The 27,653-nt window shown below is 41.7% G+C and overlaps 1 protein-coding gene across 3 annotated transcripts in view; it reads right to left on the bottom strand.

The window, feature by feature from the left end:
* The window catches only part of KCNAB1 (potassium voltage-gated channel subfamily A regulatory beta subunit 1), a 427,972-nt gene that overhangs the window by 86,991 nt on the left and 313,328 nt on the right, over positions 1–27,653 (bottom strand). For all 3 annotated transcript variants that reach the window (XM_004281819.4, XM_004281821.2, XM_049709722.1), the window contains exon 2: positions 24,713–24,756. In XM_004281819.4, the coding sequence (XP_004281867.1) occupies positions 24,713–24,756 (44 nt within the window). The remainder of the gene's footprint in view (positions 1–24,712; positions 24,757–27,653) is intronic.

Raw genomic sequence — 27,653 nt, 5'->3', positions numbered from 1 at the left:
GATGTGGGTTCGATCCCTGGTCGGGGAACTGAGATCCCACATGCCACAGGGCAACCAAGCCTGTGCTCCACAACTATTGATCTCGTGCACCTCAACAAGAGAGCCCGCGTGCTGCAAACTACAGAGCCCATGTGCCCTGGAGCCCGCGCGTCACAACTAGAGAGAAGCCTGTGAGCTGCGACAAAAGATCCCACGTGCCTCAACGAAGATCCTGTGTGCCACAACTAAGACCCGACGCAGCCAAAAAAGTAAGGAAAATAAACAAAACAAAAAAACTCAGGCGTCCAGCCCTGTAAGAAATGTCTCTACGATGAGAACATGTTGGTTGTTTCCCTGATTCACTACATTGGATCAGAGGTTTTCAAGCCTGGCTGCACATTTGAATATAGTGGGGAGCTTTCAATGACCTGGTCCCTCATCAGACCAGTTAAATCAGAATCTCTGGGAACAGGACCCCCAGCATCAGAATTAAAAGATCTTCAGATAATCTAATTGCAGCCAGGGTTGAGGATCATAGTTCTATTTTTTTTAATTTTATTGAAGTATAGTTGATTTACAATGTTGTGTTACTTTCTGCTGTACAGCAAAGTGACTCCGTTATACACATACATATTTTTTCATACTCTTCTCCATTATGGTTTATCTCAGGATATTGAATATAGTTCCCTGTGCTACGTAGTAGGATCTTGTTTATTCATCCTATATATAGTAGCTTGCATCTGCTAATCCCAAACTCCTAATCCTTCCCTCCCACAACCCCCTTCCTTGGCAACCACAAGTCTGTTCTCTATGTCTGTGAGTCTGTTTCTGTTTTGTAGATATGTTCATTTGTCGTATTTTAGATTCCACATATAAGTGATATCATATGGTATTTGTCTTTCTCTTTCTGATTTATTTTGCTTAGTATGATAATCTCTAGGTGCTTCCATGTTGCTGCAAATGGCATTATGTCATTCTTTTAAATGGTTGAGTAATAGTCCATTGTGTATATATATATATATATATATATATATATGTATCTATATCAATATCTATCTATCTATCTATATCATATCTTCTTTATCCATTCATCTGTTGATGGACATTTAGGTTGTTTCCATGTCTTGGCTATTGTCAACAGTGCTGCTATGAAGATAGGGGTGCATGCATCTTTTTAAATTATAGTTTTGTCTGGGTATATGCCCAGGAGTGGGATTGCTGGATCATATGGCAACTCTATTTTTAGTTTTTTGAGGAAACTCCATACTGTTTTCCATAGTGGGTGCACCAATTTACATTCCCACCAACAATGTAAGAGGGTTCCCTTTTCTCCACACCCTCGCCAGCATTTATTATTTGTAGACTTTTTAATGATGGCCATTCTGACTGGTGGGAGGTGGTACCTTGTTGTAGTTTCGATTTGCATTTCTCTAATAATTATCGATGATGAGCATCTTTTCATGTGCCTATTGTCCACCTGTATGTCTTCTTTGGAGAAATGTCTACTTAGTTCTTCTGCCCATTTTTCGACTGGGTTGTTTGTTTTGTTGTTGTTGTTATTGCATTGTAGGAGCTGTTTGTATATTTTGGAAATTAAGCCCTTGTTGGTCACTTCATCTGCAAATATTTCTCCCAGTCCGTAGAATGTCTTTCCATTTTGTTTATGGTTTCCTTTGTTGTGCAAAGGCTTATAAGTTTGATTAGGTCCCATTTGTTTATTTTTGCTTTTATTTCTATTGCCCTGGGATACTGACCTAAAAACACTGGTACGATTTATGTCAGAAAATGTTTTGCCTATGTTCTCTTCCAGGAGCTTTATGGTGTATTGTCTTATATTTAAGTCTTTAAGCCATTTTGAATTTATTTTTGTATATGGTGTGAGGGTGTGTTCTAGCTTCATTGATTTACATGTGGCTGTCCAACTTTCCCAACATCACTTGCTGAAGAGACTCTCTTTTCCCCATTGTATGCTCTTGCCTCTTTTGTTGAAGACTAACTGGAGGACCACAGTTCTAGATTCTTCACATACTGATATTTTAGTACCTCTTCCTTTTCTTTACACTCTGACTTGCCTTTCTAATTCTTATATTCAGCTGTTACTTCACCATTTCCATTTTCAGAGGTTAAGTTACTTGCCCAGAGTCCAAGTAACTAGTAACTGGTGGAGTTGGAGCCAGGATTTAACCAATGTCACACTCTTAATCACAGTATGGTATGGAAAGATTGCTGTACTTTCAGTAAGATAGGTGAGTTGCAGTTACCTTAATGTTCATATTGATGCAGGATCAAAACAAAACAAACAGAAAGCAGATACCTAGAAATCTGGCCTGAGAGAAAGTCTCAGAAAATGGTATTGAGATGTACAGACAGGTGACAGAGGTGAAGAAATTGGCTAATTGCCCTTGGTGCCCTCTTGAAGGGTATGGAATGGAGCTGTCCTCCTGCTGGGGATGCAGCAGAGTGAGTGGCTAAGTAGCAAAACAACATTCTGAGCAACCCCATTGTGGCCACTGTAGATGAACTGGATGTAGACCTATGTCTGGGCATGTGGGACATAGCTCAAGGCTCTATCTTTTTCAAATGGTACAGACAAAGCATTCTTTCTTATATCTGGTTTGTATTTGTTTTCCACCGAGCCTGGCGCTTATTTTTGGATCCAAGCTGCAGTCTGGTCTCTCGTTTTTTGGCTACTAGTGTATTGCTAATGAGCAGCTGGCCTGAGATAACAGGAGTGATAACAGCCTAGCCTTTACTGTTTTACTTTGGTTACCTTTCCTTGCAAGAGACAATAATACTATTTAAACTCTGGGCAGGGAGGGGGGCAATGAAGGGCTGCTTTCACACCTGCACTTTATAAAAGAGCTTGAAATAGCAATGCAACTAGGCAAGGAAGTGGTAAAGGCCATGCAGAATAAAAGTAGGCTCTCAGGCAAGGGAAGTGCAAGTAGTATACTCATTCACAGGCAACTCTGCAAGACCCGAGGAATTCCATGTATACAAAGATGAGGAAGTGAAGTGGTAGAGAAATGACTTTCCACAGGTGGTTAGTGGTGGGATCTCCGTGGCCGTGGTCTCCTCCAGCCTCATGCTGTTTTCTGGTAATGATGCCTCCCCATCTCTCCCACATATTCTGCTCCAGCCCAAATGGTATGGCCTAGCGTTTGCTCTGAATGCTTGTAACAATATCTTGCTTTCATGAATCTTCCCACTTTCTTCCCTCTGCCAAATGCCTCCTGACTGAACCTTCCTTATGATAAGCTTTACATCTGTTTCTGCCCACAAACTTCCTTGTCTATGGATGAAGAACAGGCCACTCCTCTGGGCCACCTCCCTGCTCCCAGATTCTCCCATTTCCACCTGAGGACAGGTTTTATCTTGTCTTCCCATGAGACCTCATGCACAGAGCCCTCCTGGGCTTTAAGCTCTCAAACCCTTAAGAGCCAGGACTGAGAGTGGAGTCATAATGAGATGTACCTGTCATTGAAGGAATTCTTGGGTGTATTCTTGGGTGTATGAAGGAGCAGAGTGTACCGGTGGGCAAGGCAGTGGCAGAGGGGAGCCTGGTCTTAGATTAGGCAAGGCCAACGTAGAGCTGGCTGGCTGGGTCTTACAGAAAAGCCTGTGGACCTTCTTCTAATACTTGTCTGAAGGCTGGCGGTTTTGAGGGTTAAGCTTCTAGGACTGACATTACATCCTTCGTGATCCTTATAGAGAATGTACAAATATTTGATATTTTCCTTCTTTCTTTGACTTAAAGTTTTATGTACTTTTAATTCCGAGGGATACTGCTAGCTCCATTTTGTCTTAAGATTTGTTTCAGGGCAAATCTACCTGGAGCCACTTTGTTCTGTTTCTCCATTAATCTGATCAGTAAAGTTTAAAGACAAGGCAGTGTAGTAACAGAAGTAGGATGAAGGATTGGGGGAGAAGTTTAGAAGAGGCAGTTTTGTTCTATAAAGCAGAATGCCAGGGTTGACAGTCCCCTGAGGAGCTGCTGCGCACATAGCATAGGAATGAAATTTCACTGCCTTAAATCTTCCCCCAGAAAGCAATGACCCACTGCCCAAATTCAGATGTTAGAATTAATGATACACAGTAATGTAAATCCATGGCTAAAGCTTCTTACATTTCCTCATGTAGGTGTGACTCCTGAATTGGTTGATTTAGCACCTTTAGCCTGTTATGAAAAGTTTAAATAAAATAAAGCCAAAAAATTCTTTGATGAGTTTTTCTTCCTAGGGTGTTTTAATTTTCTGCCCACACGATTGGAATGAATATTACTACTTTTATAATAAGAAGCAAAAGTTTTAAAAAAAAATCCGTATTGCTTTACTGGGAAATCCATTGATAAACAAGGATTCTAACAAATTACAACTCTTCCTATTTCCTGAACATGAAAAAGAGGCAGAGGCACTGTTTACATTTTGTTAATACTTTGTCCTAAGTTTCTTGATCAAATTTCTCATGTTTTATCGTACTAATATTTACATGTTGAAAATTATTTCTTACAACAAAGTTTCCAGGGCACTTATAACCAGCATGCATCATCAAGATGCCTTATTCATTTTGTTCTTTGGAAGCACTCCTATAAGAAATGAACAGAATAGTGGTGCTGGGAAAACTGGACAGCTGGACATGTAAAAGAACAAAATCAGAACATTTTCTCAGGCCACATAAAAAAATAGATTCAAAATGGATTAAAGACCTAAATGTAAGACCAGAAACCATAAAACTCCTAGAAGAAAGCATAGGCAGAACACTTTCTGACATAAGTCTTAGCAATGTTTTCTTGGATCTGTCTCCTCAGGCAAAGGAAACAAAAGGAAAATAAACAATGGAACCTAATTAAACTTAAAAGCTTTTGCACAGCAAAGGAAACCATCAACAAAACGAAAAAACCTACAGAATGGGAAAAAATATTTGCAAATGATATGACCGATAAGGGGTTAATATCCAAAATATATAAACAGTTCATACAACTCACTATAAAGAAAACCCTGAAAAACAAATAACCTGACTACAAAATGGGCAGGAGACCTGAATATTTTCCCAAAGAAGACATACAGATAGCCAATAGGCACATGAAAAGATGCTGAGCATTACTAATCATCAGGGAAATGCAAATCAAAACCACAATGAGATACCACTTCACACTTCACACCTGTCGGAATGACTATTGCCAAAGGACAATAAATAAAAAACGTTGGCAAGGATGTGGAGAAAAGAGAACCCTAGCACACTGTTGGTGAAAATGTAAATTGGTACATCCACTGTGGAAAACAGCATGTAGGCTCCTCAAAAAACTGTAAATAGAACTACTATATGAACCAGCAATTCCACTCCTGGGTATATATCCAAAGAAAATGAAAACACTAATTCAGAAAAATATATGCACCCCAATGTTCACAGCAGCATTATTTACAAGAGCCAAGATATGGAAGCAACCTAAGTGTCCATCAACAGATGAATGGATAAAGAAGATGTGGTGTATGTGTGTGTGTACACACACACATACACACACAAATGGAGTACTACTCAGCCATAAAAAAGAATGAAATTTTGCCATCTGCAGTAACACGGATAGACTTGGAGGGCATTATGTTGAATGAAATAAGTAGGACAGAGAAAGACAAATACTGTATTTTATCACTTATATGTGGAATCTAAAAAATAAAACAAACAAATGAATATAACAGAACAGAAACAGACTCACAGATATAGAGAACCAACTAGTGGTTACCAGTGGGGAGGGGAGAAAAAGGAGGGGCAAGAGAGGGGTAGGGGATTAAGAGGTACAAACCATTATGTATGTAATAAATAAGCTACACAGATATATTGTACAGCACAGGGACTATGGCCAATATTTTATAATGACTTTAAATGGGGTATAATCTATAAAAATATTGAATCCCTATGTTGTACACCCAAAACTAATATAATATTGTAAGTCAACTATACTTCAATTAAAAAAAAGAAATGTACAGAATATTTAACATAAGTGAAATAACACTGTTGGAATAAAATTAGACACTATGGGATACTAGGACTAAATGGCAACTTCTGTTTTTTTAAACAAATTCAGATATTTTCAATATCTTATTCTAAAATGGAATCTATCATTAAGGTTGAAAGTATATATATACATATATATTTTTTTCTTTTTCTGTGAACTCCTAACATGGGACCTGAAACACAGTATGTGCTCAAATACATATTTTTATTTTTGGCTTTATCTCTTGTCTTTCCATAGTAAGTTACTATGAATAAGAACTCTCTGGAAAAACAGTACTGTCAAGAAGTTTGAAAGTCAAGATGACCTCCTTTACACTTACTTTTATCTTTAAAAAGTTCACGGCAAATCTTTATCTTTGTGCAGGGATATATTTCTTTGATAGTTCAGTGACTTATTCTTCCCCAAACAGTAATAATTTTGAATAACTCTGGTGTAGCTGTACATAAAAAACAGTTTGTGCTCATAGGACTATCAAGATATACTGGGAAATAAATTTTAATTCCATGGCAAGGCAAAGAAACTTACTTAGAGAAAACAAGATAGGGATAATACATTGTGAAAAAGAATGAAAAAATTTTTTAACAGTCCTTTCAAATTCTCCCTCTTGTGCTGTGAGTTTCATCATGTTTATTGTATTAAATATCACTAATGAAAACTCAAAGTTGGAATACAAAGTGCTTCACATACTTTTTGACTAAGAAGTTTTTGAAATGTAGAGAAATTAAAACTGAGGAAATATGTAAGGGATAATTTAGCAAAAACCTAAAGATTTTAAAAAGTTCCCAACCCTATTACACCCAAATTAACCCAATTCCCATGTTTCCCTGTGGATTTATATATTTACATACAAAGATTAGCTTATTTTATCTGTAGCTGTTAATGATTTCAGCTTTTTCTTTTTAATCTATAATGTCGTTTTCCTAATGGAAAATTAGGAAAACGACATTATAGATTAAAATTAGGAGGTATTTTAGCATTTTCCATAGAACTTTGCATGAAATTTTTTATGCACTCTTTCTCTAACTAAGCTACAAAGGCCTTCCTCTTTCAGTGAATGTATGTAGAAATTGATCACGTTGAAGAAAACAGAGCAATACTAAATCATAAAACCATGTTGGTATATCTTTAGTTTTAGGAGATCCTGTTTAATTCAAATTCTACATAGAGTCACTCACCTTTGAAATGATATTTTATATTATACTGAAAGTTTAATTGTGGTATGGAAGAAGCCCAGAACAGCTCCTGGCAGCCTAATCTGGACACTGGTGCCCCAGGCTTTGGCACTGAGGCAATGGCAGTATTATCAACACATAGTCCGATTTTACAGGTTGGAATGAAATTTCCTAACTTGCTATATAGAAAGTTAAATGTAGATAACCAGAGGCATCAAAAATATAAAAAATATACTGCTATGTCAACAATACTTTGGATTGTTCTCAAACACAGAGGACAGCCCTTCTTGAGACATTTTCAAAACTACTAACATCTTGGGATAATCTCTGTATCCCCAGAGACTACATAAAACCTGGTACATAGGAGGGGCTTATTAAGTGTTTGAATGAATGAATTCAAGAACAGCAGAGAAGAAGTGATCCTCAGAGAAGTAGTGCTCAATAAACTCTTTAATTGCCTGCTGATTTTCTTTTCATTAATTCATTGCTTAGAAATGAGTAAATATGAATAAATCCATCTGTGGCCTTTATATGAGTTTGTGACCTGGGTACCCATCAGCCACCACACTGATATACACAGTGAGAGAATATTCTGAAGGGTGGCTGGCAGCTTGGCCTGGATCTAGGGAGTCATTATGGTAGAAATAACACTTGCCTTTGCCATCTTAAAGCAGTGATGGCCTCTATTTCTTCTTCTGCTAGCACCAGGGGCCCTGATTTGGGGAAGCAAGGGAGGGTGTGCCCAGAAGGAACTGCTGGGGCAGCAAAGATAACCTCCTGGTGACTCTCCATCTTTGCTCATTTTGTGGTTAGTCAAGAACCTTAAGGATCACTCACTATGAAGAAATCAGAACCTGCTGTTAACTAGGAAAGAAAAAGAGTACCTAACGGCAGTGAAGAGTGTGCTACCAAAAAGCTGGGTGTGTACAACCCCTTATGATTCCTGAAGGCTGGGTGGAGAGCTCAGCCTACCCTCCCCAAGGACAGGGGATCTCTCTGTCTTGTTCATCACTGCCTCTCCAACACCTAGCATAGATTTGAGTTTTGCAGATCAACTATCTCACGTGTCCTATGCAACACATTCTAAAATCATCTCTTATTTTTCAAAAAATCATGAAGGGTAGGTATTTTCATTTTCTTTCAGATACACCTGAGGATCATTATGTCTGTGGCTAAATAGGTTCACCTTTGAGACCTGGTTCATCTCTAAAATAGACACTGATACCTACTCCAGTATTGCTGTGAGAACTAAACGAGACAACGATGAACACTTTTTGGAGAACTTACGTTGTGCCAGGCGCTGTGCTACACACTTTATAGACATGATCTCATTTGGAACTCATGACCACTCTGATTTGAGTTTATTTGCTGGGGAGGGGGAGGGGGTGGTTGAGCCGGGATGTGAGCCCAGGCAGAGTGACTCCACAGTCCACACCCTTAACAATTTCAGTAGTATATGCCAAGTGTCTAGTACAGTACCAAGCATACAACAGGTGCTCACTAAATGTTACTTTCCTTCTTATCTTCCCGAGAGATACTATTTGAAGCAGCAGAAGTTCCACAGGAAGATAAATGACTTTTCTGAGATGGCAGTGAAAGCCAAAGTCAACATTGGAATGCACCAATTCTAACAGTCTACTCATCTCAACAAAGCTCAGGAAGATTTATTATTTATTACAGATCATTCTGAAGTGACACACGGAGAGTGATGAATAGACTAAAACGTCAAAAATGCTGCTAAATTCTGAGTTTCAATTGGACTAAAGCTAGATGAAAGACAAACACCCCACCTGGTACTTGTTTCTTCATTGGGCACCAGAAGTGGCATCCGTCTTGTTCTCTGGTTGTGCCTCCTGCATGCTGCCTGGGAATCCAAATCTCTTAAGTGCTCAAAGCCTCCATGGTGCACCCAGCCATCTGATGAGCAAGTAACTCAGGTGGCGAGCCGGCCAGCTATCCTCAACTCTGGCCCAGTTAGTAGGACCACTTGGGAGCTGATGCCCTGCCCCACCCCAGATATTCTAGTCTGGTTGATCTGAGGAAGTGCCCAGGCACAGGTATTTTTTAAAAGCTCCCATGCAACTGTACTGGTTGAAAACTGGTCTAGGCAGCAGTCAGGATGTCACTGAATGAACTTAATCCCTCTGCAAGCTCCCAGTTTGATGGGAAGCCCCAGAGTGGTAGGGAGAGAGACATTACGTACTGGGCCCAGAGGCTGAAGAACAATTCAACAAAGAAGGTGGAAGTTGCCTTTTTAGAGTCTTTAGCCCTAACACATAAAGGGTTACAGACTATTCTTTCAAGATGCTCTCTTTGGCACTTTGCCCTTCATTTTATTAGTACTATTAATCTTCTGCAAAAATCCCGGGGGCAGTAAATGACTGCAGCAAAAATAGCTTAGTGGAAATAAAAAAGGGTGGAATAAAAAAGAGCATCAGCCGTCCTGTTTTCTGGGACAAGATTACAAGGACCACCAATCCTAACAGAATAGGGTACAAGTTAGACACATCAGTTTGATGGGGTCAGGGTGGAATTTCTCCCACTGGTGCCATATAGAATGATTACTTCATTATGGAAAGTTGAAAGCTTCGCTGAAGCCTAGTCAGAGATGGGCTATGAGATCATTATACTGTTCCTACACGTTTTATTACCTCTAAGACAACTCTTGATTTTTCACTAACAGGTTTTCATGTCTATGGCACCCGTATTCAAAGGAAATACAAAGTTCACTCCAAAGACAAACGTAAATGCATGTTCAGTTTTCTGTGTCACTGTCCCCTCTCTTATCAGAGGTAGTTGAGAGTCCACTGTCTTTTCCTTAAGTCTGTCTCCAGTGGCTCAACTGGAAGGGCAACACAGCAGCCACTAAAGTGTCCGAATAAAGTGCCCAGTCTTTTTAAAGTCACACTCGTACTGAAACTACAGACATTTAGCACACCCTGGAATTTGCGAACTCTCAAGTATAAAACTCAGTTTCAGAAAATGTAGGCAATGACTATCAGAAGAAACCATAGTAAAGGTTGATGGGGTGGAAACAGAAGACCACAACAGTGCCATGAAAAATAGAACTGAACTTGCACACAAGAGAACTTGGGTGGAGGTGTGCCTCATTTGTATTCCAAATATATGCATTAATGACCAGGTCACAAGCCCTCGCATGCTACAAGCTGTCACTCTTGCAGATTTTGTGTAGGTACATCCCCACACATGTTGTCCTCAAACTCTTTACCTTCCTCCAGTCTATCTATTCTGACTTCAATTCCTTCCTTAACCAGGGAGCTTAGGCTAGCTGGATGACGTGGTTCACCATTTAGAAGATGCTCTTGCCCTATTCTCAGCTCCATTACTTCACTGTTCCTTCATTTCACCCGCCTGGCAAAAGTTTACACCTGGATGCGTCTGACTGTCCAGCTGCTCATCACCTATAACCAAGATGCTGAGCTGTGTTGGAGAAAATCACGGACTGCAGAGAAACATGCATCGTAAATTCTTGATCTACAGTAACTACACAGAGAGCCCACCAGTCCTCTGCTTTTTAATCATTCCCCCCACCCCGTTTGGATTTCAAACCTGCCCTACTTTTCTCAACCTCAGTCCTACCTCCTCCTTCTTTAATGTCACCAGATAAACCTGCCTCCTGCTTCACAGAGAACATAAAAGAAATAAAATGTAAACCCCTCTACTTCCTGCTACCAAAGCTATCAAACTATCAGACGTGACTGCCCATTTCCATGTGGGCTTCCAGCTGCCTCTGGTATGAGAACAGCCCACCTCCCTCACCCTCAGGTGGGCGTGTGCTCAACACTGGCTTCCGAGGTAAGGGAGCACAGAATAAGACAACACCCATCCTTTCCTCCTTTATTCCTGTCCCTGTGGAAGAATGTCCCTTTTCTTTCCAAGGCTGTTTCTCTGCTGATCCCATCTCCTTGCTCCTTCTCAGGGCCCTCACTCCATTGATTATCATCTCTCATTACTGCATCTTCTCTTTGCTTGAATTCTACTTTTTTTTTTTTTATTGGAGTATAGTTGCTTTACAATGTTGTGTTAGTTTCTGCTGTACAGCAAAGTGAATCAGCTATACGTATACATATAACCCCTCTTCCTTGGAGTTTCTTCCGATTTAGGTCATCACAGAGCACTGAGTAGAGTTCCCTGTGCTATACAGTCTGTTCTCATTAGCTATCTATTTTATACATAGTACTGTATATATATAAATCCCAATCTTCCAATCCATCCCACCCCCCACTTTGTTTATTTCATTTACACCCACATTTCACTTACTTTTGGTTCATATTTGTCTGATTTTTATTTGCCTGTTTAAAAATTTTCCATTTATCTCCATCTTCTTCCTTAAAGAAGGTTTCTAGGAACTTTTTTTTTTAACCCAATCTCTGAAACTTTGTAGTTTACTACACTGACACCTATGTTAGTTCTTTACTTCAGATATTTTACGCTTTTAAAAACACTTCCTTTTGTATTTTACCAGTCTTTTGCTAATTTGGTCAAGCCTCATTTACCTCACAGTCCCCCTACATATTCTGCGCAGGATCTGTGTACACGCTCACAGCGTGATCAACTGGGCTGACAGTTAGTGGGCAATTAACTGACTGTTACATTTAATCTTCTGTAAAAGTGAGAATATTTGAGTCGTTTGCAGCCTGTCTCCTTGCCTCTATTCCCAGTCCTCTCGAATTTGCTGTCTGCAGTGTGACCACAACGCCCAGAGTGAGCTTCCTAAAATGCATCTGGCCAAGCAACACCTGGAGTGAAATATTTCAGCGACTCCTCATCACAAAACAGATACATTCCAAGCTTCGTGGCATGGCTTCCAACGTTATTCATAATCTTCCCAAAGTCATCTCTCATCATTTTCTCTCCCACATAGTTCCTTCTCCAGGCCATGCTGGTTTAGACCCCCAGGCTTCTCTTCCTGAAATTTATTTATCAATTCATTTAGAAAATACTTATTGAGCCCCATAATTTTTCAGAGCCATGCCAGATGGTGGGGTCAAAATGGCAAATAATAATAACGGTGTCTTTTTCCTGGAGCTCCCAGTCCAGTGGGGAAGACAGAAAAATACCACATCCTGGTAAGAGGGGTTGTGACGAGAACTAACAGGAAGCCTCTGTCTAGACGTGGATGTCAGGAAAGTAACCATCAAACCTAGATCTGAGTGAAGGGTAAGTAGGAAATTTCTTTAAAAGGAATGCCTGTGGCTTTTTTTTCTTATCCACCTGACAGATTCCTATCCATCCTTCAAAACCCCACCGCCCCTATCAGCACCTTCCTCATTCCCCAGAAGAGGTGGTTGCTTCATCACCTGTGCCATTTCTGTGTCCTATACCTCTATCTCTCTGTCTCTCTACCTCTATTATTGCTAAACTGCTTTTTTCCTTGTTTTCTCTTTGACCTGGCTCTATCCTACCCTATTCATCCTTTCATACTCAGCTCAGATATTTCTTGCCCCAGGAATCCTTCCATGATCTCCTCTTAGGCGGCCCTCATATGTGTTCACATGCACCTCATATTCCTCTCAGAGCCCTGGTCACACTGTGATTCATTCATTCTTTCATTCATTCTATAAATGAGCATATATAAGCAGCTTCTCTGATCTAGGCATGTGTTCTGAACTGATAATCAAGCAGGTAATAAGTCAGACTAATAAGCTATCACCAGCAAACATAAATGCAAGGTGTCCTCTGGGGGCACACAGCCCAAGGATCTCATTTTGCCTGGGAATCAGGTCACTGCCCCCTCCCCGCCTCCCTGCTTGTGGGCTGTGTGAGGGTGGCCACTGGTGCTCTGATGTGTTTTTTCTCCTGTTTCCCCAGCATGCCATCTGGCACATCTTGTGAAATCTTTGGACACACAAATGAAGGAGAGGAGTGCTGATCCCGTGCTTTCCAGGGATGATGGAATCAGCCTCAGTTTCTACCCTCTAAGAGCTCAAACTGAGACATGGGTGGCATCAGAGGCAGCCCATCCACCAGCAGGACCAGGGCAGCCAACCAGCCCTCCCAGGAAGGTGCTGGAAGGAAGGGTGACTGGAATGGTGTGACAGGTAACAAAGCCAGACAGAGGGTCACTCCTAGAAATGAGTCTCAGGGCCAGTCTTGCCTTCTGTCTTCAGCCAGAAGCAGTTAAGTATCACCACTGAAAGCAGGTTGGCTGAGTTGGGCTACAGTTTCTGCTCAGAAAGGGCCAAAGGAAAGGGTGGCATAGAGCAGAGTGTGGAGAAACGGGAAGGAAGGTAGAGTAAGAGACTAAGAAGAAACATGACAAGTTCCCCCAGAAAACCTGTTTCTAGTAATTGCAAGCAGAGCGAAGCCAGGACCTTCATCTCCTGTTTCCTTCTCTTCAGCCTGAAGAAATCCCCGTGGTTAGATTGTCAGCGCTAATTTAGCTACAGCTCATTACCTCATCACCCATTTTCTGTAATTGCATGTTGGGTAACCTCCTCCTCCTCTCATTTTAATTAGTAGTCAGATATAAAGTGAGCATTGATGGTATTTTCTGCTTTGCTCTCCTGGAGGTCCTCCTTTGCATATTCCAGGTGTTAGGATGAAGTTTTTATTTGCAAATGAGCCTCAGGTCTCACTGATCCTGCAACATGATGGGGAAGTATTAAAAAGGCAAAGCTACATGTTTATCCTGCTGAGGAAAATTCTGTCCATTAGGCAAACTGAGGAAGCAGAAGGTAAACATGAGCTGACTCAGCAAACTGTGAGCATACCTCATGCTACAGAAAGGGCTGGGAGAATTTTGATTTTCAACCTTGGCTACCAAAGACACAGAAAAGGCTCAGATAAGCTAAAATAAGTGGGAGAAGGGCTTTCAGGATCCAGGGATATCTTTTCTTCTTAACTCAGAGCAGAGAAACTCAGAGCACTTTAAGCAAGAGTGCTTTAAATTTCCTTTAGGAATCTGCATTCTGTGGTTGGGGTGGATTTAAACCCTTCGCCAGCTTCAGGGGTGGTTCTTGACTGCTGGCAGTTCTTCAGTGACTGATTCACAGATGGATATACAAGGCAGTCAGAGCTGATGGGATGTATGGCTTGGAGCATGTGCAGCCATCTTGTCACTCTGAGGGCAGCCTGAGAATGGACAAGCCTCCAGCTTGCAGAGCTCATAGTCTGATCCCTGGATCAAGCCATTTGGGTCCACTGTCCCTATGAGCCTAAAAATTTCTGTTTCTGCTTAAGCTGATGTTTTCGCTTTGCTTTGAACTGAGTTTTCTGTTCACTGACTCTAGAAGGCTCCTGGTTGGTTTAGTAGTGCTAAAAATAACTGGGATTTTATTCCTAACTTCATCCAGCTGAGGCCTCAAAGGCCTACATACAAATCTCCACACATTTCCCCTCAGTGTGCTAACCCACAGCAGCCTACCCCTCAGGCATTTATACTGCCCTCCAGGAATGGCTCCCCATGGCCCTGCCTCACTTAAGCCAAGCACACCAGAGGCATGGCCCCAACCATAAGAGAGGACAGCACCCCATCGGGTTCCCTCATGTTTTAGCCTCACTATTGGAGTAGCTCAATTGCATGGTTGATTGAAATTGAAACTTTCATTTTGGTTTTTATATTGCAAAGGGTATAGGAGGGAGTTCCCTGGCAGTCCAGTAGTTAAGACTCTGCCCTTCCAATGCAGGGGGCACAGGTTCGATCCCTGGATTTAAAAAAAATAAGGGGGTACAGGAAAATAATCTTATAAATGTACTCTTCATAAATGTAGAGTGTGTACAGGGCACAGTCTGGGTAAACAATATGAATACACTTGCATATACACAGGTATGTTTTTTCTTTGAGTACAGGAGCTATGGCAGGACTTCATGAGGTCTTGAGGTCTTCAGGGATGCACGGGAGGGAAAGTCATTCAGGGCATCCACAGAGAAACAAAAGGTTTGCACTCAGCTGCCTTCTCACTTTGAAATCTCTTACGGGGACAGCTCACCTGGTCATGCACCAGGGTCGCAGATTCTGGCCCCCATTCTGCCTGTGGAGCTTGGACGGATCTTTGTCTACCCTACTCTGGACAGTGATGCCAGGAGTTGTTTAGGCTCTGACATTTTCTAGTTCTAAAGTAGAGTAAAGGCACTTTCACCCAGCTGCCACCCTCGAGTCTTAGTGAACTTGACTGTTGCCCATATCACAGCTGATAGAGCTGGAGGGGGCCTTACATGCCTGGTCCAGCTGTTCACTTCTCAAGAAGGAGAGACGTGGAGAGGGCAGTGGCTGTGGGCCCATGGAGACTGGAGGCGGGGGATGGCGGGGAACAGGCGGCTGGTGGAGGGGCAGGAGATGCGGGCTTTGTCGTCTCTACCGCTGGCCTTGAACGAGACATGTCCCCTCTTCCTGCCTCTGTTTTTCTCATCTGTAAAGGCGGGGATGACTGCAAAGACTAATTCCTCTCACAGCTGTGAGACCATGTTTACAAACTGTCATCACTTCCATCACATTGCCCATATCTGGGTCTGGGGAAAACCTTTTCTCCCCCACTATCTGATGGTTTTGCAACTACTTGTTTCACTTTTGGATCACAGATTAACAAATGAGGGCTACTCATCCTTTTATAACTGCACTGAGGGAGATTAGGGTGTGTGTGTGTGTGTGTGTGTGTGTGTGTGTGTGTGTGTGTACACTTGAGGTTGTGTAGACTCTTCTGCTTCCTCTTCTCCAGTTCTTCCCTGAACCCAACTCTGACAATGTGCGGGGCATCAGGCTATCCGTTTGTCACCCAGCTGTGTCTCAGCTCCTGACACCCTCTATGAGGGAAGCAATGGCACATGGCCGGCAGCCACTGATAATTCAGAGGGCAACCAAGTTGTCAGCAATTCTGAAGATGGATTTTATCCATCAAAGTAGAAAATGAGGAAGAAATATTCTAAAACAATTTTATAAAAATATAAATGCCTCTTCATTTTTAATGTGTATGCACCATGGCATTTATTCAAGGTAGATGTTCCAGGAAAAGTGACAAGCCTATAATTCTCTTGTTATATGTTTAATATTCATGCACGATTTAAATTCTGTGGGTATCCTGGTCTTAAGATAGTTCACTCTGTGTTAAGCAAAAAAATTGGTAAACGTTCTGAGAGAAGAAATTGCCCTTTTAAAATTGTTTCTCGTGTCTCAGAGGCATTTTATAAATACTTAATGTTGTCGTTGTTATGTTATTATAATAATAGGAGAGATGGCTAGTTTACATTGGGTTTAGCAACAAGAATGAGAGTCACGAAGGGTGTCAAAAATAGTATCATTCATGTTAAACATTTAATGTCATGTTTTCCCAGTGTCAAAATATTTAGTGCAGTGAGAGCATCTCTAAGGCAGAGGGAGATGAGCCAGGAGTACATTCTGCACATATGCAACACATTAAGAAGAAGCCCACACAGTTTAATCATAAGATTCACTGCTTTTGCTCTAGAAGGTTCCCTTGGCTAGGGCAGGGCCCAAGGCAGACAGGCCCAGGTGGCAGGCGCTGAATGGAAGGGGAGGTGAGCTCAATCTGCCCGCCCCAGGAGCCTTCCCAGGACACTGGCTCCAGAGAACCTCGAGAACAACCCTGAGCTGGGCAGGTTTTCCTCTTGGTGACCGCAGTTCAGGTGGAGGTGCCTCAGCCAGCTCCAGGGCCTGGGCCTGGAGGCAGCATCCAGGAGAGAAACACAGCCAGCACCTGGCTCACCAGATACCAGTCCACACATGTTGCCATCTCCTTCCACCTGGTGAGGACAACGGGTTCCAACCCTACCACTGTGCCTCAGAATCATCGGGACGGTCTTTTTAGAACACCTGTGCCTTGGGAGACCCTTATTCAAAAGGTCTGGGTGGACACTGGTTATGTGCTTTGTAAAAAGCACCACGGGTAATTCTGCTGTGCAGCCAGAGTTGGGAAGAAACACCTCTTGAGAGACTCAGTGTCTCCAAGGTGTTATATATTTTACTTTATGACTTCATTCCTTCAAGGATGAAGTGTGAAAGGCCTGCCTGAATGAACACAGAACATGATGATCGTGGAGTCAGTTTGCTCTGCCTGGGAATTACCGCCTTGAGGTTTGGAAATCAGGCACCAAAGGCACAGGGCGTTCCTTCCCTTCTTCACTGCTAGATCCAGACCCAGCCCTGTCTGGCAGGAACACATAACATGCCCTCCTGACCAGTGAACAGCCCAGGAGGACTCCTTTGGGGATGATGGTCTTCTACATGAGGATCCATATGTGCTCAGCTGAAAAATGAGCAAGTGACCACATCCCCCCTGATCTGTGCTCCTCCCCCTTCCCATAACCTTGCTCACTCCCTAGAAATGCCTGACTGTTTGCTTTGCCACATATACCTGTGCAATGTTTTACAAAACTAGCAAAATGCTTTTATTAGTTAGGGTTCTCCAGAGAAATAGAACCTTATAATTTCTTATAAAATTTGTTATTATATATTTATATATATATTAATATATTTTATACTTATATATATTATATATAATTATAATATATAATAAAATATATTTACATAGAGAGAAATTAAGTATATATATATATATATATATATATAGAGAGAGAGAGAGAGAGAGAGAGAGAGAGAGAGAGAGATTGATTTATTGTAAAGAATTGTGTCCCATGATTGTGAAGGCTGAGAAGTCCCAAGATCTGTCATCTGCAGTTCAAGACCCACGATAACCCACGTGTAGATTCAGTCCGAGTCTGAAGGCCTGAGGACCAAAAGAGCCGATGGTGTGTAAGTTCTAGTCCAAAAGCCAGCAGGACCCAGGAAGAGATAATGTTTCATTTTGAGTCCAAGGGTCAGGAAAATCTGATGTTCTAGCTCAAAGCAGTCAGGCAGGAGGAGTCCCCTCTTATTCGAGGGGGCTCAGCCTTTTTGTATTATTCAGGCCTTCAGCTGACTGAAGGAGGGCCATCACCCACATTAGGGAAGGCAATCTGCGTTACATAGTCTATGAATTCAAATGTTCATTACATCCAAAGTCATCCTCACGACACACCCAGAATAACGTTTGACCAATTCAGGCACCCTGTGGCATAGTCACAGTTGACATAAAATTAACTATCACATGCCTTTCTTCCTGCAAGCCTCTTATGTGGAGGGAAGCACGTATATCCCACAGTGAGTGGCACAGGGTAAAGTCTGCCCCTTTTGAGCACCTGTAGGAGCAGCTGCCTGCTGTGGGGTGTCACCTCCAGTGGCATGAATCAGAAGCGGCTCCTGCTCCTAATGTGTGTGGGTAGATGCCCCTTCCATCTGCAGCAGTGAGAGCCCTGCTGCATACTCTGAGCCCCAATCCAGCCTAGACTCGTGTCACTGTGTATAGAGTAGAGCCCCTGGTCCCTGACGCATGTTGGGGATAACCCTCGATGCTGGGCCTCTCTCTATCCCCTCTCCTCACCTCCACTTGGCGTTCTCAGTTTCTGTGTTGATACGTTACTGGAGAAAGCCAAAGAACCAGGTTGGCTGGACCGCAACATTTCATGATTTCTGACTTTCCCTGGATCTTCACTATTACCCACTATGCATTTTGTCATTCCTTAGAGATTGATCCACATACCCAGTCATACATTCAGTAACTATATTTGTGCACCTACTACTTGCTAGATACTGTGATCTGCTGACAGTACGATAGGGGTGTAGAAAAAACAGAGGTGATCTCTGGGAGCATGGAATCTGACAGACTCCAAAAGGCAGGTGTCCTAAACCTGTCCAAATACCTCAGTCCTCTGTATTTGCAGGTGACCTCAGTGACAACCATGGGTTCAGCCTTGTTAGAATTTCCTGGGTCTTATTTCCAGCTGGAGCTCTCTCCAGCCCTCCCTGTGCCCCCTGGATATCTGAGGCTGAAGCTGGCAGGCTCTCGGGTCTCCTCTTCCCAACACTGCTCCTGCTTCTCCTCCATTCTCCTTCCTCTTACTGCTCCCTCCTGCATCTCCTTCTTCTGAGATTTCAGCCCATCCATCTACACACCCAACCCAGGAACTGGGGCACCCTCCCCTGCTCAGGTAGACCTCTCATTCTGCATCCCAAGGTCACCGAGTCCTGTTTATTTTTCCTCCTAAAAAATCACCCTCTTTCTGTACATCTTTAATATCACTATCTCATCATCTTGACTCCAGTCTCAACCCTTTCCCCCTCTAATCTAGCCTTCACATCATTGCCAGAAAACAATTCTAATACATCTTATCATGTCCTACTCCTGATCCAAGTTTTTCAATGGCTTTTCACAAGCTGGAGCAGGGTTTTAAAGCTCTTTTTTTTTTTTTTGGAAGAAGGATGCTTATTTTCCTTCAAAATGTAATATGAAGCACTAAAAAGAAATGAGCTATCAAACCATGAAAAGACACGGAGGAAACTTAAATGCATATTACTAAGTAAAAGAAGCCAATTGCAAAGGCTAGGTACTGTAGGATGTCCATACTATATGAAATTCTGGAAAATGCGAAACTATGAAAACAGTAAAAGGATAAGTGGATGCCAGGTGTTAGGGGTCAGAGAGAAATAAATAGGCAGAGCACAGAGGATTTTAAGGGCAGTGAAACTACTCTGTATGATACTATAACGGCAGATACCTGTCATTACATTTGTCCAAACCCATAGAATGTAAAACACCAAAGCTATACATATACCCAATGTAAACTATAGTCTTTGGGTGATAATGGTGTGTCAGTGCAGGACTGTAACGAATGTACTACTCTGATGTGGGTTGTTGATAGTGGGGGAAGTTGTGTGCATATGAGGTGAGAGGAAATTTCTGCACTTTCTGCTCAATTTTGCTGTGAACCTACTCCTGTTCTAAAACATGAAGTCATTTATGACATACTACATTAAAACTTTACATTTAAATTTACACTAAAAGTCATATTTATATTTTCATTTAGAAAAAGTGGAGCTACATTGATGGAAGCGGTGGCAATGGAAGGAGGAGGGCAGGGAGAGGTGGAGCCCTGTCCGTGCCTCATCCCCCAAGTATTATTCCCTGAGACCTTGGGGATGTAGGACTTGGAGGAACACCAGAAACCTAGAGGACTAGAGCTCAATGCCTTAGCAAGGCAAACAATGGCCCTCCTGATCAGGCCTAGCTTTCCTTCCAGGCTTGGTTCTTGTGGTTCCCTAATACCCTGCGTTCGAAATATTCTGCACATACACTAGTGTTTCCCACAGTACCTCCTGCTCCATGGGTCTCCCTCCAGTCCATTGCTCGTGTTGCCTCCTCTGTCTTGCATCCTTCGCCCTCTTTCTCTACTTAATGACTCCCTTCAAGTCTCAACTCAAGCAGCACTTCCCCTGCGAAGCTGCTCCAGATGCCCCAAAAGACCTTCCTCATGCTTGGTTCATCCCGTACCCTCCATCATGGCATCCGTCCAATGCACTATTTTTGTGTGCCTGACTCCTGCTACGCTGTGCGCAGTTTGAGAGCAGGGCCCTTGCTTCTTTCATCGGATATCCCCTGCAACCAGCATGATGCCTGGCTTCCTAAATGTTTGCTGAGAATGAATGAGTGAATGAATGAATGAATACATAAATTCTCTCTTCGTCTCTCAGAAGATGATCCCACTTCCCACTAGACTGAGATGATGTTCAATCACTCTTTGGTGGATTTTCTCCCTTCCCATCAGTTTCTTTGACTTTGGGTCTTGATAGCAGTGGCCAGTGTATTAATAAATCAGTCCAGCCACAGCAGCCCACAGGCAGGTTTCCACTTTATTTTTTTTCCCTATTCTTTTGTTAACAGAATTGTGTTCCTTTAGATGTATCTTCAGTTCGTCCTTGGGTTATTTCACCTTTCTGCTACCATTTACATATGCTCTTAGTTTATCAAAAGGAAGCTTGGCAGGGCAAGAAATTCCCAGCCTGTCCTTCTCTGGTGGAGAAGAAAGTCAGAATTGTTAGCTTTAATATGACCTTTAAGGTACTTCAATAAAAGACATCTGTAGTCGTGTGATTGCTTGGGATATTTAATACTTAATTTTCAAAGCCTCAGTTGAACACGGGCTGTATCTGAACTGATATCCCAAGCCTATAACAGTAAACCCAGCTCTACCTGGACTTGAGAGCTGAGGTCTGCAGAGCCTGACAAATTATCTAAGCCTGGTGCATTATTCCTTTCTATGATTTTTTTTGGTCTCCTATGGTTTACAGAGGTAGCTCAGAAAAGTTCTCAAAGAATACTTATTCAAGCTTTGTTGCCTGTTTTGAATGAAGCCAGTCAATCCCATGAACTTCCTTGTTTCCTCCTAATTTTTCATGCAGTGTCTAATCACAAGCATTCAAGCTCTGAGAAAAAACTTGAAGCTCAAATCAGGACTTTCTGCTCCTGAATCAAGTCTGTTTCAAAGTTGACCAAAACAGCTACAGCTCACACACAGTTTTAAAAAACTGTAGTCTGCCCTCTGGGGACTCATTTACATGTGGCACTTCACAGGCACCTGAATTTTTTATAGTCTTAGGGCTTTTGGTTGATTTTCTCAGTACTTTTGATAAAATTATTTTCCACCATAGATACTGATTCTATGAGATAATTGTGTATGATTATCGTATTTCTTAATTCATATTTTCTTAAATTGCTATATTTCTTAATTTCTTTCAATAATAAATAGTGAATAGTTATTTACCATTAAGCACTCTCAAAAAAAGCTAAGGTTAGAATATCCCTGATAATGAATCTACAGGGTCTTTCAAATACAAGTAAGTGGTAATAAAATCAAAGCCATAAATTAAGCAAATGTCAAATTCCCTTAGTCTTATGGTGAGCAAAGACCACCCTCACCTCCCAAATCATATCATTAAGAAGAATCAGAAAAACTCAGGCATCACTAGCCTTCAATGTTTTTGCAATACTGTAAAAGGAGGCAGAAATTGTTGCCACTATCTTTTATTTATTTTTTGTTGCCACTATCTTTTATTCTTTCACTACCATCCCTTCCCTGGTCTCCACACTTCCATTCAACAGGGTTCAAGAAACCCTCCTCCCAATTCCTCCTCCCAACTAGCTTTGGATCTCACATCATCAGTCCCCTCATGTTGTAGTCACTTACCCATCCCTAGTCAATCCCTCTCATCTGAAAATTTTAGCTCTGGCTCACTGTCACTCTCTCCAATATTAGTTTTGCCATACGTTTTAGTGATTTCAATGACCCCCAAAGTAATCCTTCCCTGAACCTTTATCTTTCAGGCCCTTGACCTCTTCTGGTCTACTGATCTTGCACTCAGCACAACCTCAGCCATTCTCCCCCAATGGACATGCCTTAGACTTTGTCATTACCAATAACGGAACCCCCCCATGACCGTAGTTTCAAGCATCCCCCTTTCAAACCACCACTTTCTATTCTTCCAACTTACTATCTCTGATCTTACTCCAACAATCCTTTGGGCCTCTGGAGGTACAATTCACTGATCCTGCCCACTTTTCACTGTCCCTCTGCCTCCTCATTTTCCTGGCCTCAGTCCTCATTTTCCTCCCTGCTCAGCTTCAACCCCAAAGTCCACCATTACAATCACCCCTCTGCATAAACTCTCAGCATCTCCGCCTCTCTTTTCTTATATTATGCCCTTGAAAAACCCCACCTGGACCTGCATGGTTGAACAAGACTGGAGGAAAAACACACGGCCATAGAGATGGTCTCACTTCAAATTTATTAGCATGAATCTCAAGCAGATCCTTAATGCTGTCTGGCCACTTTGATCCATCCCTTTGGTCCATTCACTCTTCTGCTCTCATCATCCTCTCTCTCCTCAAACTTTCAACACCTCCCTTTCATCCTCACTAACAGCTGATGACCTTGCTTCTGATTTCACTGAGAATACAGAAGCAGTAGAAGATAATTTCTAAAGATACCGCCACTGCCACCCCATCAACCCACCTACCAGTCTCAAAGCCCATGTACTCTGCCTTCTTGCATGTTACTTTCCTCTTGTGTCCTCAAGAAATCATTCCAGGTGTTTTTCTTCTCTACTTATCTTAACCATTATTTTCCTTCTCAAAAGAATTTCTTAATCAGTATGTAAATATACTGTCATTTCTTTTGTGTGTAAAGGTACCCTCTCTGACCACACTTGCCTGTCCAGCTTCCATTCCATTTCTAGGCTTTCTTTATAAAAATAGTCATCAAAAGAGCAGCCATCAGTTTCTCTTTCCATGCTCTCTTAAACCTATTCCAATCATGCGTGAGCCCCTGACTCCACCAAAACTGATCTTTTCAAAGTCATCAGTGACTTCCATGTTGCTAAACTGAACGATCAATTCTTGGCCCTCATCTTGCTTGACCTATGAGCAGCATTTGACAGGGCTGGTCTCTATCCCTCTTGAAACGCGGGATTCTTAGGACTCCCTGGTCTCCTGGTTCTCCTCCTCCATACCCACTGCTTGTTTTCAATGTTCTTTGTTGGCTCTTCCTCATTTCCCCAACTTCTTAATGGACTTCCCAGGTCACAGACCACGTGCTTTTGCTTTCTGTAATATCTATGCTCACTACCTTAATATTCTTATTCAGTCTCATGGCTTAAACAGTATCTACATGTTGGTGACTCTCAAGTCATCCTACATCCAGCTCACATCTCTCTTCTAAACTCTAGATTCATATATCCATTAGCCTATATACCTCTTTTCTTGGATGTCTAATATGTCCCAAATCAATTGGCTCTCCCTCCTTCCTAAGTCTCTCTTCCTTCATTCTTCCACATCTCACTTACTGGCAACTCCATCTTTTCTGTTTCTCAGGCAAAAAAAACCCTTACAGTCATCTTTGACTCTTCTCTTTTCTCTTGCATCCCAAATAGAGTCCAACAGAAGATCTGCCAGGCTTGACCTTCAAAACATAGCTATAATCTGACCATTTCTCACTACTTCCTCAGCTACCATTCTGGTCTAGACTCTCTTAGGTTACAGAAATAGTTCTGATGATGTTGAATTGCCTGAACACCAAGGCTGCCTTTTCCCTTGTCTGGGGGATGTCTGGAAGCTGTATGCTACCCCAAGTCTCACACTCAGATTTTACCATTTCAGATTCATTCTTATGATATTAAAATTGCCATCTCTACTTACTATTCTTTAAATATTTACAGCTTCTGGGGGGAAATGTATATATAAAACTTTTTCCCTAAAACATTTAAGGTACATTATAAAAGTACATAAAATACATTAAAATATAGAAAAAAGTGAGAAAATTAGGCAAAGGGAAGATAAGGATAGAAAAAAATTCGTATGATGCTGCAGGTGAGGTCAGCATACAAATACATGCCATGAGGTTCTTCACACTTGCTAAATGGGAATAACAGAGGAGTCCCTTCCTCTAAGATATGCTTTAATATCAGGTTTCTTTTTGCTTAATGGGCCCCCATAAGGCATCATCATCACAGTGGCTTCTTGAATCTGAGAAAGGGAGGGCTGTGTGGGGCAGGAAAGGCTCAGAAGGAGAAATGAGGCAATGTTGGTCACGAAGTCCCTTCTCACCTGAGACTGGGTCCTGACCTACACCCCAGTCATTCCCTGGTATCCTCCCCAATCTCCCACCTCCCAGCCCACCCCCACATGATACCCTGAGTACTTACCAAGACCCAAGCAAGAAACTCTGAGTCCTGATTTTCCAAGATTCCTAGAATAAAAATAAAGCAACACATGGTCATTTCATCAGGTGAATTTTAACTGGGAGTATTAAATCTCACTTAAAATTTTTTTAAATTGAAATACAGTTGATTTACAATGTTGTGTTAGTTTCAGGTGTATAAATCTCATTTTCGATGATGTTGCTCCTGACTAGAGCCATGGTAGAGGCAGAGCCTCAGATGCAGGCCTGTGGTTTGGGGAAGAGACTCTTTCATCTCCATTTGGGCACTAGAAAGCCCAAAATGTGCTTAGGCTCAGCACAACAACAAAGTGTCCCCACAAAACATAGCTTTTCAGACCTAATGATCTTCTTCATTAATTTGCTTACAAATGTATTGTCTCTCTCCTTCTAGAATGTGAGTTCCTTGAGGGCAACTTGATGGATAGGGATTATTAAAAGAACAAATACAAAATAATTCTTTAGGCTATTTAAACTAAATTATATATATATATATATATAATTAACATCTTTATTGGAGTATAATTGCTTTACAATGGTGTGTTAGTTTCTGCTGTACAACAAAGTGAATCAGCTATACACATACATATATCCCTATATCTCCTCCCTCTTGCGTCTTCCTCCCACCCTCCCTATTCCACCCCTCTAGGTGATCACAAAGCACCAAGCTGATTTCCCTGTGCTATGTGGCTGCTTCCCACTACCTATCTATTTTACATTTGGTAGTATATATATGTCCATGCCACTCTCTCACTTCGTCCCAGCTTACCCTTCCCCCTCCCTGTGTTCTCGAGTCCATTCTCTACATGTGCGTCTTTACTCATATCCTGCCCCTAGGTTCTTCAGAACCATTTTTTTTTTTTTTAGATTCCATATATATGTGTTAGCATACGGTATTTGTTTTTCTCTTTCTGACTTACTTCACTCTGTATGACAGACTCCAGGTCCATCCACCTCACTACAAATAACTCAATTTCATTTCTTTTTATGGCTGATATATTAAAAAAAACCAAAAAACAACACTACACAGGGACTTCCCTGGTGGTCCAGTGGTTAAGAATCTGCCTTCCAAAGCAGGGGATGTTGGTTCGATCCCTGGTCGGGAACTAAGATCCCACGTGCCACGGGGCAACTAAGCCTGTGCACCGCAACTACTGAGCTGGTGCCCTCTGGAGCCCACATGCCACAACTAGAGAGAAGCCCGCACACTTCAACAAAGAGTCTGTGTGCTGCAACAAACGATCCCGCATGTCGTAACAAAGATCCTGAGTGCTGCAACTAAGACCCAATGCAGCCAAAATAAATGAATGAATGAATAAATTAATTAATTAATAAAATAAAAAAAATAAAAAAGCTGAAAATGCAAACCTAAAAAAAAAACTACACAAAATTCCTACAAGGAGGTCGGATAGTCCTTAAATGATTCTTCCTTTCCTCATGAACACCTTTGCTTTTCATCCTTAAAAGTTAATCCAGGGAAAGGAAATATATTTTCATTCTCTAAGTAGGGAGAGAACTAGCTGCTCTAATCTTCACTGTGAAGTGTTTGTCTGTGGAGACCCAGACCCAACCCATTTTCCTGTCATCCACCTAACTGCCATCAGAGAAGAAATCAAATTCTCAGAGAGAGGATGCCTCATAGAATTTTGTAGGGGTCCAGTGTGAGGAGATGAATCTTACACTATTGAAACATGGTAGAAAAGTGTATTCCTTATTCTCTGATCAGATGCTCTTATAAGAGCACAACTTTTCTCCTTGCTTCTACCCAAACAAAACAGCACCAACTTTTCCAATAAAATTTTCCACAGCTCGGTTCTTCCAGGTTCTCTCTTGATTCCTCCACAGTTTGCCTTCTTTAGAGCTAGTAACCAGTGCTCTTGTTTTTACATCTATTTCTTTTCCCTGCTTGCTATTATTGTCTATAAAATTCTACCTAAGCAACACATTTCATTTCCTAGCATGGTCCAAAGTGCATCACACTGCAGAGTTGAAAGACCCAGTTTTTTCTGCATTTGTTGTAACTAGCTAGGTGACCTTGGAGAAATCACTTCCTTCCTTGGAGTTCAATTTCTTCATAGTACGATGGGGTATTTATACTTATGCCATTCATTCAGCATCACTGTGGTGGGGCTGGAACATGATAACGTATGCTAATGTGTTCACAGTAAACGAATGCAAAGCGTAATTATTTTTGGTGCTTTCTGACTCTACTCACCCTCTCACAGACATAGTGCTAAATTTTCCATATGAATTGGATATGTCCACCTGGCAGGAAACTATCACATAAAGGTATGTGTGAAAAATACTTTGAACTGCTAAATAGGAGAAAAATAATTGGACCTCTCCCATGATAATAATTTGCACCAGGAATTGTTCTTTTAGTAGTTTCTCAGAAAACCATAGGATGTACAGCCAAAAGATCTTGCTTTGTGGTCTAAAAGTCTACTTTTTTGGGGGTGGGCATGTGGGATATTATTTCCCCTACCAGGGATGGAACCCATGCCCCTTGCAGTTAAGCGCTGAGTCCTAACCACTGGACTGTCAGGGAATTCCCAAAGTCTGCTGATTTTCAAGGATAGGAATATAGAGCAAAAGCTATATAGTGGGGAGAATAAAAAAAGACCTACACCAGAACAAAAAAAGCAAAAAAATACATAAGTGAATAACAGTCTTCCAGGTAGAGGTACTTGACATTGATGAATTAGTGAAGATTTATTCACAGGTTACCATGTTCCAGGCAACGTGCAAGGACATGCAGATACAGAGAGGAACAAGGCACAGTTCTCTACCCTTAAGGAGTTCTCTATCCTCTACCTTTTCTGAGGGACACAGAAAAGCAACCATATAATCACAATACAGTGGGGTATATCCTCCCATGGAGGTCTTTGAGAGCACATGGAGGAGCTATCTCAGGTTTGTATTTGCAT

Source organism: Orcinus orca, chromosome 5 (assembly GCF_937001465.1).
Source record: "Orcinus orca chromosome 5, mOrcOrc1.1, whole genome shotgun sequence".
Taxonomy (NCBI): Eukaryota; Metazoa; Chordata; class Mammalia; order Artiodactyla; family Delphinidae; genus Orcinus; species Orcinus orca.
This window is presented reverse-complemented; position numbering and strand designations above follow the sequence as displayed.